This window comes from Arvicola amphibius, chromosome 8 (assembly GCF_903992535.2).
Source record: "Arvicola amphibius chromosome 8, mArvAmp1.2, whole genome shotgun sequence".
NCBI classification, from domain to species: domain Eukaryota; kingdom Metazoa; phylum Chordata; class Mammalia; order Rodentia; family Cricetidae; genus Arvicola; species Arvicola amphibius.
In genome coordinates, this window is record NC_052054.1 from 87,198,557 (window position 1) to 87,219,123 (window position 20,567).

The 20,567-nt window shown below is 37.5% G+C and overlaps 1 protein-coding gene across 4 annotated transcripts in view; it reads left to right on the forward strand.

Annotated features, from left to right (window-relative positions):
* Positions 1-20,567, forward strand: part of Ankrd12 (ankyrin repeat domain 12) — a 115,164-nt gene that overhangs the window by 14,238 nt on the left and 80,359 nt on the right. For all 4 annotated transcript variants that reach the window (XM_038338893.1, XM_038338891.1, XM_038338894.1 and 1 more), the window contains exon 2: positions 19,202-19,339. In XM_038338893.1, the coding sequence (XP_038194821.1) occupies positions 19,253-19,339 (87 nt within the window). In that variant the 5' untranslated portion in view covers positions 19,202-19,252. The remainder of the gene's footprint in view (positions 1-19,201; positions 19,340-20,567) is intronic.

Consider the following 20,567-nt stretch of genomic DNA (forward strand, 5'->3'; position numbering starts at 1 on the left):
TCCTTTTTAAGATTTTTCCTGACCATTATCCACAACTTGTAACCAGTACATTAAACAAAGACAAATGTCCATAATCCAGTTTTTGGGAATGTGAGCTAGGCATAGTTTTTCTAGGCTACTTCCTGCAGATTGGGGTACTGATAATTTTATGGAGAACCTAAAGATAATTATGATTATGGTCAAGTCTTAACTGGAGTATTCTGTGAGGCTGGATTATCTCATCCAGCAGCCTTGAAGCTGTTCTGAATACATAACGCAGAAGAAACTGTAACAGAGATGCTCAGAAACGTCGGATCCATCCATTCCCTTTGGAGATTTTTTTTGGGATTTTCCTAGATCAAACCTTTTTTCTTAACCAAGAATGAGTCCATGACCTCTCATTTCCTGTGGAAACAAAAGCAAAATCTCTTCTCCAAAGTAGCATATTTTTTGACTTAAGTTTTGAAGTCAAGGCATTCTCAAAATATATAGGTTGGATTAATCTAGTAGCATTTATAATGAAATGTCTTTTAGCAGGTGTTGCTCCTTCCTCAGCAGTCAAACAATTCAAAGACAACACAATAACATACAGTAGCCAGACTCTATGTATTTTCCTTCTTTATGTGGTTTTGTTTTTTCTTACTCTATTTCTTTTATTTTTTAATTGTTTTTTTGTTTTGTTTTGGGTTTCTTTTTTGTTTTGTTTTGTTTCGTTTTGTTTTTGGAGACAGACTTTCTCTGTGTATCTTTGGCTGTCCTGGAACTCCTTCTGTAGACCAGACTGACCTTGAACTTGCAGAAATCCGCCTGCCTCTGCTTTACAAGTGCTGGAATTAAAGCATGTGCCATCACAACCAACTACTCTGTTTCTTTTTTTTAGTACTTTTTAAATCCTTTTTTCTTTTCTCTCCCAAGCCTACACATATTTTAAACACACTGTAAACTGTTGTATTACCCCTCCCATTTGAATCTATCTTTACTGTATATCTCTATCTTTTTCTGACCACATGAGTAAATTTAATCTGCTAAGTGATATGGGTAGAATTAAAGCTGTGACTTTGGTGGCTGGCTCTGCCCCATTCCTTAGCTTTGTAAGAGTCTAGCTTCATGGCAGAGGTACTCATGGGACCCATGCCTATTCTTACAAATCTGTGGAATTTCAACTCCACCATCAAAAAGCCGGATGTAGGCTGCTCCTAAACATCAATTAAGTGTTTGGTGGCAGAGCCTCTAAAAAAATTTGCGAGATTTTTGCTGCTAATGCTGAGTCAGGGAGCCTCCAGCAAACAGAGCCTACCAGAGTAAAGAATCCTTTAAAAAAACAAAAAACAAAAACAAAACTTTCTCAGGCTTTATGTAGAAATTCTTGCCAAACATTTGGGTGCCATTTATAGACAAAAGTTTCTGCCCCGCTCAGTCCTGCAGCTGTTTGGTCCCAAAGAAACACACAAAGGCTTACATTAATTATAAGCAGTTTGGCCTGTTAGCTCAGGCTTATTATTAACTAGCTCTTACAACTTAAATTAACCCATAATTCTTGTCTATGTTTAGCTAGTAGCTTGGTGCCTTTTTTTTCTTTTCTTTTTTTTGATAATTTTTCTTTTTTTAATTTTTTTTCATTCAATTATTTACACTTCTTTCCTCCTCCCAATCCCTTCCTGCATCTCAGTTTTAGGAGGTCCCATTTATTCAATGTTGTCCTTATTGTCTGTGCTACTGGGGTTATATGTAGGAATAGGTCTCCTGTGCCCATGTGTTGTAGTCTACTTCACACTTTCTCTTCTATCAGGTTCACTGTGGTTGGATTTATATTGAGGTCTTTAATCCATTTGAACTTGAGTTTTGTGCATGGTAGTAGATATGGATCTATTTTCATTTTTCTACAGGTTGACATCCAGTTATGCCAGCACCATTTGTTGAAGATGCTTTCTTTATTCCATTGTATACTTTTAGCTCCTTTCTTGAAAATCAGATGTTCATGGGTTTGTGGGTTAATATCCGGGTCTTCTATTCGATTCCATTGATTGACTTCTCTGTTTTTATGCCAATACCAAGCTGTTTTCAATACTGTAGCTCTGTAATAGAGTTTGAAGTCAGGGATGGTAATGCCTCCAGAAGTTCCTTTATTGTATAGGATTGTTTTGGCTATCCTGCGGTTTTTTTTTTCATATAAAGTTGATTATTGTTCTCTCAAGGTCTGTGAAGAATTTTGTTGGGATTTTAATGGGGATTGTGTTGAAGTTACAGATTGCCTTTGGTAGAATTGCCATTTTTACTATGTTGATTCTACCCATCCAAGAGCATGGGAGATCCTTCCATTTTCTGCTGTCCTCTTCAATTTCTTTCTTCAATGACTTAAAGTTCTTGTCAAATAGATCTTTCACTTCCTTGGTTAGAGTTACCCCAAGATACTTTATGCTATTTGTGGCTATCATAAAAGGTGAAGTTTCTCGGATTTCTCTCTCTGCTTCTCTATCCTTTGTGTATAGGAGGGCTACTGATTTTTTTGAGTTGATCTTGTAACCTGCCACATCACTGAAGGTATTTATCAGCTGTAGGAGTTCTTTGGTAGAGTTTTTGGGGTCACTAATGTATACTATCATATCATCTGCAAATAACGAAAGTTTGACTTCTTACTTTCCAATTCGAATCCCCTTGATCTCCTTATGTTGTCTTATTGCTATTGCTAGAACTTCAAGCACTATGTTGAAGAGATATGGTGAGAGTGGACAGCCTTGTCTTGTTCCTGATTTTAGTGGAATGGCTTTGAGTTTCTCTCCATTTAATTTGATATTAGCTGTTGGCTTGCTGTATATTGCTTTTATTATATTTAGGTATGATCCTTGTGTCCCTAACCTCTCTAAAACCTTTATTATAAAGGGGTATTGAATTTTGTCAAATGCTATTTCAGCATCTAATGAAAAGATCATATGGTTTTTCTTTCAGTTTATTTATATGATGGATTATATTGATAGATTTTCGTATGTTGAACCAGCCCTGCATCTCTGCGATGAAGCCTACTTGATCATAATGGATAATTTTTTTGATGTGTTCTTGGATTCTGTTTGCCAGAATTTTATTGAGAATTTTTGCATTGATGTTCATGAGTGAGACTGGTCTGTAATTCTCTTTCTTGGTTGGGTCTTTGTGTGACTTTGGAATCAGGGTGACTGTAGCTTCATAAAAAGAGTTTGGCAATGACACTTCTGTTTCTATTATGTGAAACACATTAAGGAGTATAGGTGTCAGCTCTTCTTGGAAGTTCTGATAAAATTCTGCATTAAAACTATCTGGTCCTGGGCTGCTTTTTTTGGGGTTGGGAGGTTTTTTTTTTTATGACAGCTTCTGTTTCCTCACGGCTTATAGTTCTATTTAAATTGGTCACCTGGTCTTGATTTAATTTTGGTAAGTGGTACTTATCTAAAAACAAGTCCATTTCTTTTACATTTTCCAACTTTTTGACATATAAGCTTTTGTAGTAAGACCTAATGATTCTCTGAATTTCCTCAGTGTCTGTGTTATATCCCCCTTTTCATTACTGATCTTGTTAATTTGAGTGTTCTCTCTCTGCCTTTTGATTAGTTTGGATAAAGGTTTGTCAATCTTGTTGACTTTCTCAAAGAACCAGCTCTTTGTTTCATTGATTCTTTGGATTGTTTTCTGTGTTTCTATTTTGTTGATTTCAGCCCTCAGTTTGTTTATTTCCAGTCGTCTACTCCTCCTAGGTGAGTCTGTTTTTTTTTTCTAGAGCTTTCAGCTGTGCTGTTAAGTGTCTAATGTGAGCTTTCTCCTTTTTTTTTTTTTTAATGTGGGCACTTAGAGCTATGCACTTTCCTCTTAGCACTGCTTTCATAGTGTCCCATAGGTTTGGGTATGTTGTGTCTCTATTTTCGTTGAATTCAAGGAAGACGTTAATTTCTTTATTTCTTCCCTGACCCAGGGGTGGTTCAGTAGTTGACTGTTCAGTTTCCATGAATTTGTAGGCTTTCTGGGGGTAGAATTATTGTTAAATTCTAACTTTATTTTATGGTGATCCAATAAGACACAGGTGGTAACTAATATTTTTTGTATCTGTGGAAGTTTGCTTTGTTATTGAGTATGTGGTCAATTTTTGAGAAGGTTCCATAAGATGCTGAGAAGAAGGTATATTCTTTCCTATTTGGGTGGAATGTTCTATAGATGTCTGTTAAGTCCCTTTGATTCATTACCTCCATTAATTCTCTTATTTCTCCGTTAGGTTTCTGTCTGATTGACCTGTCCATTGGTGAGAAAGGAGTGTTGAAGTCTCCTGCTATTAGTGTGTGTGGTTTGTTGGCTGCCTTGAGTTCTAGTAATGTTTCTTTTACATAAGTGGGTGCTTTTATATTAGGGGCATAGATATTCTGGATTGAGACTTCTTCCTGATGAATTGTTCCTGTTATGTGTATAAACTGTCCATCTCCATCTCCTCTGATTGATTTTAGTTTGAAGTCAATTTTGTTAGATATTAGTATAGCCCCACTCGCTTGTTTCTTAGGTCCGTTTGTTTGAAAAACCTTTTCCCAACCCTTTACTCTGAGTAGATGTCTGTCCTTGTGGTTGAGGTGTGAATGTTGGATCTTGTTTTTGCATCCAGTCTCTTAGCCTGTGCCTTTTTATAGGTGAATTGAGTCCATTGATATTAAGTGATATTAATGACCAGTGGTTGTTAACTCCGGTTATTTATTTCCTTAATTTTTGGTGGTAGAGTTTGTGTGTTTCCTTTCTTTGAGTTGTCCTGGTGGGGGGTTGTCAGAGGTCTAAGTTATTGTGGGCATTGTTGGATTCCTTGGGTTGTGATTTCCTTCTAGTACTTTCTGTAAGACTGGATTTGTAGCTATGTATTGTTTAAATTTGTTTTTATCCTGGAATATTTTGTTTTCTCCATTTATAGTGAACGAAAGCTTGGCTGGGTATAGTAGTCTGGGCTTTTATCCATGGTCTCTTAGTTTCTGCAGCACATCTATCCAAAACCTTCTGGCTTTCATGGTTTCCATAGAGAAGTCAGGTGTAAGTCTGATAGGTTTACCTTTATAGGCTACTTGATCTTTTTCCCTTGCAGCTCTTAATATTCTTTCTTTATTCTGTATGTTTTGTGTTTTGATTATTATATGGTGAGGGTTTTTTTTTTTTTTTGATCCAGTCTATCCGGTGTTCTGTAAGCTTCTTGAACCTTCATAGGAATATCTTTCTTTAGGTTGGGAAAGTTTTCTTCTATAATTTTATTAAATATATTTTCTGGACCATTGAGCTGTAATTCTTCTCCTTCTTCTACCCCTATTATTCTTAGGTTTGGTCTTTTTATTGTGTCCCAGATTTCCTGAATGTTTTGTGATGAGAATTTGTTGGATTTCCTGTTTTCTTTGATCAGTGCATTTATTTTCTCTATGGTATCTTCAGAATCTGAGATTCTTTCTTCTATCTCTTGTATTCTGTTGGTTATGCTTGTTTTTGTAGTCTCTATTCGTTTACGTAGATTTTCCATATCCAGCCGGCCCTCGGCTTGTGTTTTCTTCCTTGCCTCCATTTCAGTTTTCAAGTCTTGCACTGCTTCCATTATCTGTTTGATTGTTTTTTTTTGGTTTCCTAGGATATCGTTTACGGATTTACTCAATTCTTCAAACTTTTTGTTATTCTTCTCGTCCATTTCTTTAACTCAGCATCACCACACAGCAGCTACTTTACCTACTGAGCCGTCTCCCCAGTCCCACCTTTTTAGGCTGCTGAAAGCTTTGTTTCCTTGGGAAGGTACTTTACAGAATGGTGGGCTATAACATTCCTATACGTATGTTTCATGTAATTTGCTTGTACTTACCACCTTATTACTCTTTGTTGTCCCTTTCTCCTACTCTCAATGTTCCACTTCTTTCATGCCTATCATATTTTAAAATATAGATTACACATATGAAAGAAAGCATGCAGGATTTGCCTCCGAGTCTGGCTTATTTTCCTTAACATGATGATATCCAGTTCCGTTTATTTACCTGTGACTGACATAACTTCAGTCTTTAATGACTGAATAAGATTATTATATGTAGTTATATAATCAATAAAACAATTATATTTGCTATGTTTTCTTCATCAGTTGATTCCATAATATGACTTGTGAATGGAGGTATCTCCGTTGTATGCTGGTCTAGATTAATTCAGTTTTATACCTACGAGTTGTGTTAGGTCTTTTTATAGCCCTAGTTGGCCTGGACTTCACTATGTACAACAGACTAGCATTGAATTGGCAGTGATTTTTTTCCCACTTCTGTCTTCTGAAGGTTGGGATTACAGGTGTTAGCTGTATACCTGTGGTAGCTCTAGGTTGTGTTTTCAACTGGCCCTAAGGATGACCTTAAATTTCTGATCCTTCTGTATCTACCTGCTACATACTGGGATTATAGGCATGTGCTGCTTTGCTCGGTTTCTTTAGATCTGGGGACACCAGACTTTGTAAATATCAGGCCAGCACTCTGCCAGGTTTTCTGTAGTTGCCAATCTTTCTTTTAGACTTTTTGGTACTGATTTCCATAGTATTTGTGCTTACATTTCTACCAATGATACATAAATATTTCTCTCTACTTTTTCTAAAAAGACCTTATACTGCAGTTTGTTTGATTTATATGCCTTCTCCCATTATCTGTCATTTTTAAAGTATACTTGTTATCAAAGCTAAAGTATACACTTGTTTTTTTAAGTTTTTATTTTATTTGTTGTTATTGTGTGTGTGCCTGATGTATGCGTGTTTGTATGTGTGCATGTGTGTAGATATACGTGCCACAGTATTATATCTAGGCCAGAAGACAGCTTTATTGAGTCAGTTCGCTCCTTCTATCTTTACATAGGCCCTAGGGTTCTAACTTAAGTACCAGGCTTTTCAAGGCCAAGTCCTTTACCCACTGACCTATCTTACTGGCACAAGTATGTGTTTATTTTTAAAGAATTGAGTTAAAGTGGTGTTAAGTTTTATTCAGGAATAAACTGTGAGCATTTTTAGAATGTCACAAGTATTATTCATAAGTAGTATGGTATGTGAAAAAATGGCCTGTAATAATATGCTTTGGTGGAGGATGGGAGACAGGATAAATGAACAGGCCTGAAAAGACAGTTCAGTGGTTAGGAGGAGCATTTGCTCCTGCAGAGGACCTGATTCAGTTCCCAGCTCTCACATGACTGCTAACAATAATGTGTAACTCCAGTCCTATAGGCTCTGATAACCTCTTCTGGTTTCTGCATAAGACTGCTGCAGAGATATACCTGCTTGTAGAAGGAGCAGCGGTCCGCGTTTCCGCCTTCCTGCTCTCGGCCGCCTGGCTAGCTTATGCCCCAAAATAACAACACACAAATTGTATTCATTTAAACACTGCCTGGCCCATTAGTTCTAGCCTCTTACTGGCTAACTCTCACATCTAACCCATTTCTAATCATCTGTGTAGCACCACAAGGTGGTGGCTTACCAGGAAAGATTCAGCATGTCTGACCTGGTGGCTGGATCCATGGCGTCTGACCCAGAGATAGAGGCATGGTGATTGCCTCACTTCCCTCTTCCTCCCAGCATTTTGTTCTGTCTACTCCACCCACCTAAGGGCTGGCCTATCAAATGGCCAAGGCAGTTTCTTTATTAACCAATGAAATCAACACAAAACAGAAGGCCCTCCCACATCACCTGCAGGCAAGACAGTCACACACCTAAAAATAAATACTCTTAGAGCTGGGCATGGCATTGCATACCTTTAGTTGAAACATTCAGAAGGCCAAGGCTGGCAGATCCCTGTGAGTCCAATTCTAGTCTGGTCTACATAGCAAGTTCTAGATCAACCAGGTCTACACAGTGAGATCCTGTACCAAATAAGTAAATAAATAAAATATATTTTTAAAAAATTGAGATCTCTTTATGTAATTTAAATGATACACAAATAGCATAATGAATGAGAGGATGGACATTTAAAATTCAGTTAAAGCTGTATCTAGACGTCCTAGATGTATTCTTACTGCCATTTCTGCATGTATTTTCTCAACAGGTTGTTTTTTCCCCTAGCTCTCTGTGAGTCTCTTTTTATAAAAAAAGTATATCCCAAGTGTGATTTCTGTAATGAAGCCTTGACCTTTTCCCTTTTGATTCTGTTGCACATTGTATGTAGCACAGAAGAGTATCTGCCTAGGAAATTGTTAAGATTGCAAACATGACTGAGAAGTTTATTATGTCAGCCAGTTACTTTCACTATGTATCCCTGCTTAGGTAGCCTGCACTTGCTATGTAGACAGACTGGCTTTTAACTCAAGAGATCTACCTGCTTCTGTCTTCAGAGTGCTGGGATTTACTTTGAAATTTACTGGAAGTTTTACTTCTGTTCTGCTTTGTTTGCAGAACAGATTTGTTAAACTAGGTTGAAAGTCTAACAATCATTTTAAGCAGGTTAGTCTGGTAGCATTATGTAGCAGGAGTCTGAGAGGCAGTAGAGAATTGCTAACACATTTGGATTGATTTTTTTCTCTTAGTTATTACTCTGTGTTAGTGGTATTTTACCTTCAGGAGCTTACTAGTTTGTAAAGGGAGAAAGGGTTTTGTAAAGTTGTTTTTAGAATTTGCAAGGTTGCACCTAACCTTTTAGAGTCTCTAAGCTTTTCCCACTGTCAAAGGGTGGTTACTGTAGTTGATACTAGATACTTTGGGCATTGGTAATTTTTCTTTAGCTTCCATTGCCAAGAATTGAGGAGAAGGTACCATTTTCTCTTGAGCTATTGCAGCTCTCTACTGGCTTGTGGAGGTTGCAGATATTTTTAGAACATTAGGGCAAAGAAGCTTGGTTAACTCCATTCATTTTATCAAGTCATGTTAACCCTCTTGATTGCAAACTAGTAATTTTTTTTCTTTTGAGACAGAGTTTCTCTGTGTAACACTGCCATCCTTGAACTGATTTTGTAGACAAGGCTGGCCTAAAACTCTCAGAGATCCACCTAAAACTCTCAGATCCACCTGCCTCTGCCCAAATGCGGGGACTAAAAGTATCCGACTAAAATATCTACCACCACACCTGACCCCTGACATTTCTAGAAGATGCACTCTGGCAGCAAACTTCCTTTTCCTTTGGGTATTACAGTCTTTCCCCCTTTTCTACAGTTATCTCTGATCCTTAGGTGCAGGAATTGGGACTGGGCACCACACATACCTTGTTCTACATTTTGATTGATTGTGGTTTTCTGTAGTGGTTTTAGCCTGTTTCAAACAGATGTATCTTTGCTGAAGCATGAGAACTTCATTTGTGTATAGCTGAAAGGTAAATATTTAGAATGTAGTTAACTATCATGCTGGTTAGATAAAGACTTATGACTTCAGTTGCTCTGGGTAGTTGGCTAAGGTTTTTTTTTTAAGTACCAGGCATGGCTTCCTTCTTGTTGAGGAGTCTTAAGTCCAGTTAGAAAACTATTTGTTTTTGCCAAGGTATGCATGTCACCTTTACACTTGTATAGTTACTACATCATGCTGGTACTTGTTGTGGTCCATAGGCATCATTTTGGGGTAGGAATAGTAGTTTCCTCTCTCCCTTAACATAACATCTTCTGGTACCATGAGAAGTAGTCCTCAGGGACAAGGCAATTAGATCAGATCCAGCTTAGGTCCTCTGGGTCCTGTGTCCAAAGTGTGTGATACCGTCAGCAAAAGGAACTTCGCTCTGAAGAGCAGTGGAGTAGCCTATAATGTTTTTGGAATCCCTTATATAACCTTGACCAACAATTAAAAACTCATGCCTCATGTTGGGGTTTTTACTATGGCTCTTGGGACTGGTAGGGGGATGGTATTACCAGCCCAGCTGGAAAATTTTCAGTTAAACTACACACACACACACACACACACACACACACACACACACACACACACACAAATGTTTATATTTAAAAATATGCGTGTGTTTTTGTGAGTGTGGAGAAGTGCACATGAGCATAGATGCCCACAGAGTCCAGAGACATTGGATCCTGCTGGAGGTGGAGGTTTTCATGGTTGTGAGTTGCTTGGCAATGGATACTCGGGTTCCCCGAAAGAGTGGTGTTGCTCTTAACCATGGAGCCTTCTCTATGACTTCTTGCTTACGTCTATTAGAGTATAAGTACAGTGGATAAATGCTAATTGCTTCTTTAAATTATTTTCAATTTTTAAGAATTTTATTGCTAGAACTAGAAGTTTAGCTGTCACTGTAGCCTACTTGTCTTTGTTCACTCCCTTGCACTCTGGTAGTTACACTTTTATCTTTCTGTTGGCTGGCCTATTGGTTGTTTCCTTTGCTGTACAGGTTTTTTAATATTATGCAATCTCATTTATTAACTTTTAGTTATTTTTTTGAGATATTATCTTCAGAAAGATTTTGTGTCTGCCATTATCTTCTTGGTCTTTTTGAGATAGAGTCTGACTATTTAGCCTTGGCTGACCTGAATTTGCTATGTAGATCAGGATGGCCTTAGAGAGATCTCTGCCTATTTCTTCTTCCTGAGTGCTGCTAGGACTAAAGGTGTGCACCACCATGCCCAGCCTGTGCCTGTGCCTGTACTTGATGTATTTGCTCTGAAAGTTTGTTTCAAGTCTTACTTAAGGTTTTCAACCCATTTTGAATTGGTGTATGGTAGAATGACAGGTAGGAATCTGGTTTCATTTCTCTACATGTAGTTACGTCCATGTTTCTGAGGGCTGTTGTTGAAGAGGTTTTTTGTTTTTGTCTTTTCGACACCTTTGTTGAAATCAAATGGCTATAGTTACTTAGGTTGTTGTTTTGTTTGCCTTCTGTTCCATATTCTATCTTGGTAAGTATAAAGCCTTGTACCTAATTTACTGCCAGTCATAACTTGCTTTCTGCATCTAGTAAACAAGGAAAACTGTAACTATCTAGTCTACAATTCCCTTGGAGATCCAAGAAGGAAATATTATTAACTGAGTAAGCAGGAAGTGCAAGCAAGTAACTTCTAAAAAAATGTGAGTAACGACAGAAACAGTTGGCTTCCTGGACAGTCAGATACTCCAAAGTTCCTTTGCAATGTTGGAGTATCCATCTTCGGCCTACAGGCCTAGCATATCCGACAAGCTTTCCTGTAAAGCAGGATAGTCTGAAGGTCTGTCCCTCCCTGTATTGACAATGTTTGGCAGTCACTTTCTTTTGTGTACTGCTTTTCCAGTTAGGACAGCATACTGTCAGCAGGCTCAAACCTTCCTGTAACTCCAGCTTCAGGACACCTCTGGCCTCAACAAGCACTTGAGTACACATAAACACACATGGATACACACAGTACATACAATGATTGATGCCCATATCATGTGGCTCTTATGACATGAGACAGAGATTTTCATTTCACTTTAATAAGTGTGCTTGAGTTTAGAGAAGGAGAGCCACACTCCAACTCCAAAGCCAGCTTTAATCTTTTAATTGGACGGTGACTACAAAAAGACAATTTGCATTGTATGTCTGTAGAGAACAGTGTAAACAAAGATTTGGGGAGATTATGAAATTTTACCCTCTTGGAAATGTGATCTTTAATCAAAGTCAATTCTCTCTCAGGTTCAGCTGATAATTCCTTGGGATTATTTAAGTCCTTGTCAGCATCTAAGGTTTTTTTTTTTTTAAATAAATCAGTTCATCAGGTTTTATTCCAATAGTGGGCTATAGCTGGGAAATGTCTCCTAGCAATCTTTGAAAGTTGCAATTCATCTCTTCTAATTTGTACCTTTTGAGGTTACTTTTTTGTAAAGCTATTTGACAGCCTAAATAATTAATAGAATCTCCTTTTTGTATTTTTTTCAAGAGGAATTTGTAATTTCCAACAAGACAAAATTTTCTTTACTTCTTCAATATTCTTTCTAAAGTATCTACATTTGAATCAGATAGCAAAATGTCATCCATGTAATGGTAAACTATAGATTCAGGAAATTGCTTATGTATTATTTCCAATGACTGACTTAGAAAATACTGGCACATAGTGGGGCTATTTAACATTCCCTGTGGGAGAATCTTCCATTTATATCTTTTAGTAGGCTGAGAATTATTATAAGTAGGCATCAATGCTTCGGCACATGTCTCTAAGAAAATGAAACAGGTTTTTTTGGTTATTATAATATAAAGCATATTACAGGTATGCCACACAATCCTACATGCTTGGTAGTTATAAAGAGATCAAGTCAAACTCTAAAGGGTATGTTAAGTAAACAGAAAGGGATGATAAATACTCCCAGAAATAGACTGCATAATGCTTTATGAACTTTGAATTTTCTAAATGCTTGTGAGAAAGGAACAGCAGCTGCGGAGAGACACTGGGTAGATAGTAGAAAAAAACTACAAGTTAAATCAGCTGATATACTTGAAAGATGTCCTGACCTCAGAATGAAAGCCAGGACATGTATTACATTGGGGAAGGAGTTTTGCTTTTGTTTCCACAGAAGAAAAGCTATGGATACCACCCAAACTGACAAAGATTCAATTTGAACAAGAGATACCTCTTAATTAGAAGAGATGATAGTTCATCAAACATCATGACCTCTTAATCTGAACTAACCCCTTTAAAAGTAACAAATGCTTTTCATTTGATCAGATAATAACTTGCCAAAAGAGAATCTCCCCAAAATTAGGGTTGGGAAAGTGTTTTGTTTCTGGGTTTTCGGGATAATAACAACATCCAGCTAAGGAATCTGAAGACTAGTGGGCAAATAAGACATCTGAAAAAGAGGGATCCAGAAAAAAATGCCTCAGGAAAAGAAGAAAAATTGGCCTATTGGTATATCACATTTCCAAGAGGGTAAAATTTCATAATCTCCCCAAATCTTTGTTTACACTGTTCTCTACAGACATACAATGCAAATGGTCTTTTTGTAGTCACCGTCCAATTAAAAGATTAGGGCTGGCTTTGGAGTTGGAGTGTGGCTCTCCTTCTCTAAACCCAAGCATGCTTATTAAAGTGAAATGCAAAATCTCTGTCTCATGTCAGAAGAGCCACATGGTATGGGGCATTGATCACTGTATGTACTATGTGTGTATCCATGTGTGTTTATGTGTACTCAAGTGCTTGTTGAGGCCAGAGGTGTCCTGAAGCTGGAGTTACAGGAAGGTTTGAACCACTCAACACGGTGCTAGGAACTGACTTTAAGTCCTCCATCAGAACAGTGTGTGCTCTTAACCTCTGACTCATTTGACATCCCTGATTATTTATTACTGCTCCATTCTCATTGCTTGTTACGGGTCTCTTTAAAATTACCTTATCTTGGTTTTATTTTAGTAAGTCATATATCTAGATATTGTCTATTTCTTTTAGAATTTCCAATTTTGTGGAATATACATTTCTAAGATATGTCATAAAAATTTTTAAATTTCTTGGTATGTATCATAATGGCTTCCTCTTTAATCTTACTAAATTGAATATTTAAAATGATATATTTTTATTTTATGTGCAGTGGTCTTGATGTTTTGCCTACATGCATATCATTAGGCTGTTCATTAGCTTCCTTTTATTTTTTAAAAGCAAAATACAGAGTCTTGGTATGTCCTGGAATGCACTGTATAGACCAGGCTGGCCTCAGACTCACAGATATTCACCTGCCTTTGTCTGCTGGATAAGATTAAAGGCGTGTACCATCATGGTTGGCACTTTCTGATTCATTTTCTCTTTTTTTTTCTAATTTTTTTTTCAAGACAGGGTTTCTCTGTGTATCCCTGGCTGTCCTGTAACTCTCTATATAGACCAGAGTGGCCTCGAACTCACAGAGATCCACTTGCCTCTGCCTTCCAAGTGCTGGGATTAAAGGTGTGCACCACCGTGCCCAGCTCCAGCATGCTTTATTAATGTAGGTCCGTACAGATAAAAACTTTCGTCTTAGGATTACTTTTTTTGTATCTCATCATTTTTGATATGTTGTGTTTTTATTTACATTCAGTTTTAGAAATTAAAATAATTTTTTTTGATTATTTTCAGTCACCCATTCATCATTTAATATTATTCTCCATTTAATATTTAATATTAGTCTCCATGTGTTTGTATATGTTCTATTGTCTCTCTTGCTATTAGGACAATTTTATTTTGTTGTGACCAGATGTAATACACAGAATTATTTCACTTTTCTTATATTTCTTAAGACATTCTTGGTGTTCTAATACGTGATCTTTATTTAGAGAAAGTTTTGAGGGCTGTAAAGAGGAATATGTATTATGCAATGTTTGGATGAATTAATTTAATGACTCATGGTGGACGTCAGAAGACGTGACTTGTGGCAATCACTTACTTCCTAACTCCAAACTCAGGTTATCAGGCCAAGGGTGAAATGTTCTGTTCATGTCTGTTAAATCCATTTGGTTTACAATGTAATTTTATCCAAATGTTTCTTTTGTTCATTTTTTGCTGGGATGATCTGTTAATTGTTTCAAGTCATGTGTTGAAGTCAGCTATTGTAACTGTGCTGGGTTAGTTTGACCTTTCTTCTTGTAGTATTTGCTTTATGAATTGAGTACACTTGTGTTTAATGCTTAGATTTGTAATGTTGTCAGTGAAGAAAACACACATCTCACCTAAAGAGAATAAGAGATAGTATTTTATTTATTTATTTTATTATTATTTTATTACTTAAAAAATACCAATCCAAATTTCCCACTCCCCACTCTCTCCACAGACCCTCCCACCCCCCTCCAATCTTAAGAGAGGGCCATGCACCCCACTCTGTGGAAAGTCCAAGGCCCTCACTACTCCAGCTGTACCACTCTTGGGAATATACCCAAGAGATACCCAATCATACTACAAAGGCATTTGTTCAACTGTGTTCACAGCAGCATTATTTGTAACAGCCAGGACCTGGAAACAACCTAGATGCCCCTCAACTGAAGAATGGATAAAGACAGTGTGGCACATCTACACATTAGAGTACTACTCAGCAGTTAAAAAAATGACATCTTGAATTTTGCATGCAAATGGATGGAATTAGAAAACACTATCCTGAGTGAGATAACCCAGACCCCCCAAAACTGAATATGGTATGTACTCACTCATAAGTGGATACTAGGCATAAACAAAGAACATCGAGCCTATAGTTCATGATCCTAGAGAAACTAAGTAATAAGGTGAACCCAAAGAAAAACATATATAGACCCTCCTGGAAATTGGAAACAGACAAAAATTTGGAAGCATGGGGACATGGGGTAGGAGGAAGGGGAGAAGGGGGGCATTGAGGAGAACTTGAGGGAATGGGATAGTCAAGATGGAGGAAGGACAGATACAGGAGCAAGGAAAGAGATATCTTGATTGAGGGAACCATTAAGGAGGTAGCTAGAAACCTGGCTCTAGAATAATGCCCAAGAACCCACAGGAATGACCCCAGCTAAGACCCTAAACAATGGAGGATAAAGTGTCTGAACTGGCTTTACCCTGTAGTCAGACTGATTATTATTTTAAATATCACCATAGAACCTTTGTCTAACAACAGATGGGAACAAAGGCAATGACACATCTCAGAGCACTGGACTGAGCTTCCAAGATCCAACTGAAGAGTGGGAGGAATGAGAGTATGAGCAGGGAATCCAAGACATGGGGGGTTCATCCACTGAGACAGTTTGCTTGAGCTCACCAACTCCAACTGGACTAGGAGTCAACTCTGAAGGGGGTTGACAGTTGGGACAGACTGAGTGAGGGGCCACTGCTAGTGACACTGGGATTTGTCTCTACAGCATGTACTGGCTTCTTGGGATCCTATTCTCTTCGGATGTAAGCCTTGCTCAAGAGAGTTTTATTCTGGAACCGTTTTGACTGACCATGATCCAGGAATACAGATTTAGGTTACCCCAAATTCCATGTTCCAACATGGAAGCAGTTTCATGAAGTTTTATAGTTTTGTATGGTAAATAAAGTCATAAACCCAGACAAGTTGAAAATACATTGATAAGTATGTCAAAGAGATGGTTGCTGCAGGATGGAGGAAGCTTTTCTATAAGCCTTACGTGTTATATGACATAAGATCTTAGCTTTTGGGTTTGTGGAAGGTGCGGTCTGCCAAGTTCATAAATTTCAAAAGGTTTTTATTCTGTCACATAACAGGATGCTAGTTCTGACAGAGAGGTGGGTAAGGAATGGCTGTTCAGGGAGTCAGAGCTAGCCCAAAGTAAGATTACCAGCCTGTGAGCCTGTAACATTGCAACCTCTCCACATCACTGTAGTTTTATTAGTCAGTCTGGCTTTGCAGACACAGTTGCTTTCCAGGAGTTTTCGCTCACATCCTTGATGGATTGCTCCATTAATAGTATAAAGTGATCTTCTTTATCATTGTTATTAGCTCTGGATTGAAGCCTCTATTTTGTCAGATGTTAGAATCGTAGCACATGTCATTGCTCCATTTACTTGGAATACCTTTCTTTCACTTAAACTCCTTTTCTACTGAGTCATGTTTCTTAGAAGATTCAAATTAGAAAGATTGTCCTTTAAGCCTTTCTGCTAGATTGCCTGTTGACTGGGGCATTAAGATAATGAGCTACCAATCAGGTCTTTCCTGCCCTGAAACTTGAGGCAAAATCAACGCTTCTCCTCTAAGAAATGAACCATTTGTATTTTGTGTAACTATTGCCAAGTTTGGATTAGGGCTTTCATTGGTTGATTGTTACATTTTTGAAATTTAAAAATCTTTATTTATTGTGTGTATGTATATGGGTGTGTGCATGCCACACAGTTCACATGTGGAGGTCTGAGAATAATTTCTGGGACTTGGTTCTCTCAACCTGTGGGTTGTTAGGCTCAGTGACAAGCACCTTCTCTTGCAGGCTTAACTAATATTGCATTTCTTCATGTTTCTTTTCTTGCCCTTTATTGGGTTATTTGTATATTTTGAACTACTCATATTTTTTATATCTTTATATAGTTTGGTGACTAATGATTATGATTTACATTAAATCTGTAACTATTTAAAATGTTAAATCTTTTTGAAATGTATCATTATTTTCATTATGTCTAAGTTTTCTAAGTAAAGGTCTTCTAAGATATAAGATAATGTGTAAACTTTCTGACACACATTCCATCTAATATAACATTATTTTGCCCTGAAATCATTTTTCAAAAAATACTTGTAGCTCTGTGGTGGTGGCACACGCCTTTAATCCCAGCACTTGGTTGGCAGAAGCAGGTGGATCTTTGTGAGTTTGAGGCCAGCCTGGTCTACAGAGGGAGAGTTCCAGGACAGCCAGGACTAAACAGAGAAGCACTGTCTTGAAAAACAGAAACAACAGTAACAAAACCTCATGACACTCTTTTAGGTCATTAATAACTTGCCTTGATTCATCCACAAAGGAGATAATGTTTTGTCTTTATAGTCTCACTAGGCTGATGTTTGTTATTAAGCAGCTTAGTTTTGATTTGAATTGAATTTTTTCTATTTTCTGTGACTTGTGATTCTAACTCCCTAAGCATTACTCATGGCCAGCATTGAGGAAAGTACTTAGTTTTAAAATGCTTCTGTTTATATGGTAATACTCTGAGCAGTTGAATGCCCCAAGACTCTAGTTTATTTATTTCCTCTCTGTAAAAGGAAAGATTTAAACTGTGACGATTTTTGTAGGTGACTTTTTTGTTGTTGTTTTGGTTTGATGTGGTTGAGTTGACTGTAACTACAACTTACATCCCCAACCAGTTGTTATTGACATTTAAAAAAAATCATCTGTGTGTGTGTGTGTCTACACTCATATACATGTATACATACCACAGCATGCATGTAAAGGCCAGAGGGCAGTTTATGGAAGTAGCTCTATCTATGAGATCCAGGCTTTGAGTTCAGGTTATTAGGCTTAATTAATTGCTAAGCCATCTAACCAGTCCAATTGACAGTGTTTCTTTTCTCTTTTTTTTCTTTTTCTTTGTTTGTTTTTTTGAAACAGGATTTCTTTGTGTCACAGTCCTGACTGTCCTTTGTCACTTTGTAGACCAGGCTGGCCTCAAACTCACTGAGATCTTCCTGTCTCTGCCTCCCATGTGCCACCACCGCCCAGCAGTATTTCTTGTTTAAATACTCAATTATCTAGTTTTTATTATTTAATTTCTGTTTTTATAGTTTTTATGATGGTTACTTTAGTGATTGTGATTTACATTGGGCCAGGAACTAACTATATTTTAATTAGGTTCTATGCACATCCATTTTACTATGGTTTTTGTTAGTTCAGTTCATTTAAGGTATTTTTTAACCCTTTCCTCCTTTTCAAAACCAAATGAAGTTTCAAACACCAACAGGACAATTTGGAGTGTATAGCCTACTCTACTAATACTACCAAAGTGTCTGAAGTTTAGTAGTTCACGTAGGCACCAAAATGGCAGGTCACTTAAAACATGTGATACTCACTGGAAACTTATTGCATGAAGGAGTTGAAAGTAAGCTTGTCAGTCATTGTATTTCTCAATGCCTTTCTTGACCAGGAACCTTAATCTAGCCTACTACTATGCAGTGAAGTTTTTCCATGAGAATATAAATGTATACCTATACTGTATAATATAATAGCTACTGTAATTTTTGTTTACTTTTTATTCAATTAAATAGCTACATGTGGTTCTTAGATCATCGGAGAACAAAAACAGGTTTAGATTCTTAGCTTTCCCTTTTATATGTGAAACTTTCTTAGAATTTTTGGAGCGTCTTTCAGCTCTCAAGTTTGTCATAAGCATAAGCTTCTGAGAGGGTCCTCGCTGGTCATAGCAGGAGAGAGAAGGTTGGAAGAAAATGGTGTATAAAGTGACTGTTGGAGCCCAGCACAAGCCTGTGAGCAAATAGCTTGCTAAAGTTACAAGGCAGCCGAGTGTGCAGTGACGGGAAGAAATTACTCCGCAGATTTTATGCTGGTAGAATTTAATGTAGGAAGTTAGCTATACATTTCTGATGACACCTACCATGGTTTGCTTGAGTCTGAAGAGATGCCTTTTTGAAGCTCCCGTGTCCACATCATGGTGGAATGAGAAACTTTTGCCACTGCTTTCCACTGCTGCTGTTGAAGGTGGTAGTTCAGAGATGGTGGAACTTAGGTCATTCTCCTTCCTGCCCTTGGCAAGCCCAAGAGACTTAAACAAGGGAACTTTAATAAAAGCACAAATTGATAAATGAAAATGTAGGATATCTTTTTTGGAAAAATTTGTAGAAACTGAAAAAACTAAATTGTACTAACTGTGACACAAACATTGAGTAGATTGTATTGTATTCATATAAAAATAATGCTTGTGTATCTGTTCTTTGCAGATCCAGGATGAGAAGACTGATAGAAGAAGCAGCTAGGTGAACAGCTATAAAATGCCCAAATCTGGGTTCACAAAACCAGTTCAGAGTGAAAATTCTGACAGTGACAGCAATATGGTAGAGAGACCATATGGAAGAAAGGTACCAGATAGCTAGACTTTCTTTACTCTTTGAAACCTGGCTAAAAGACTCCCAACTTAGTATTTTTAATAATTACTCAGAAAAATGTAACATGGATATTAAATGTATGGGTATATGCACATGTGAATGCAGGTACCCTCGGAGCCAAGGAGTGGCAGTCCAGGCTCCTGGAGCTGAAGGTACTGGCAATTATGAGCCAACCAATGTAGGTGCTAGGAACCAAACCCAGGTCCTCACCAAGAGTGCCCTTAGCCACTAGACCATCTCTCCAGCCCTAGAGTTTCTCTAATAAGGAACTGTCTTTGCACTGTCTGGGTTAATCATGTTTTGATAATTTAAAAAAAAAGATTTAATTTTTTAAATTTATGTAAATGTATGCCACATGTGTGTAGGTCCTTGGCGGCCAGAAAAGGGTGCCAGGTAGCCTGGAGTTGGAATTACAGGCAATTACAAGCGGTCACATGTCAGTTTTAGGAATTAAACTTGAGTCTTCTGGAAGCGCAGTAGTACATGCTTGTAACTGCTGAGCTGTTATTCCAGCCCCAGAATGTTATTTTCTAATGACATTGAATTTGATTTGACAATTTTACGATTTTTATATTTCCTCAATCTGTAATTTTTTGTCTTGGACTTTTTTAAAAACTAGATTTCTTTATCTTAGACCTGGGTTGGATAGATTGTAATTTTATTTTTATGTTTACTATATTGTTTGTATAGAACAGGCAATACCTGTTCCTTGGATTATCTTGTTAAAGTTCTTGTAAAATCATGAAAGGGTACCATTTTTTTCTTCTGTTTCCATTACTGTTTGTTATCACAGCATATAGGTGTGGAGGTCAGAGGACCATGTGTGGAATCAGGTCTCTTCCTTCTACCATGGGTGTCCTAAGGGTCACACTCAGGTCACCAGCCTCAGTCATAAGCTCATTTACTGCTGAAAAGTCTTGTTACCCCATATACACCTTTGTAAACAAATCTTTGACCATAGGACATTTTGCTTTGTTTGTTTTGTTTTTCAAGACAGGATTTCTCTGTGTATCTCTGGTTGTCTTGAAATTTGCTTTGTTACCAGGCTGGCCTTGAATTCATAGCGATCCTCCTGTCTTTGCCTCCTGAGTGCTAGGATTAAAGGTGTGTGCCACAACTGCACCTCTGTGGTCAAGATATATTCAGGTTTTCTTTTCTTTTCATTACCCCTTTTTTTTGTTACTTTTTTTTTTGAGACAGA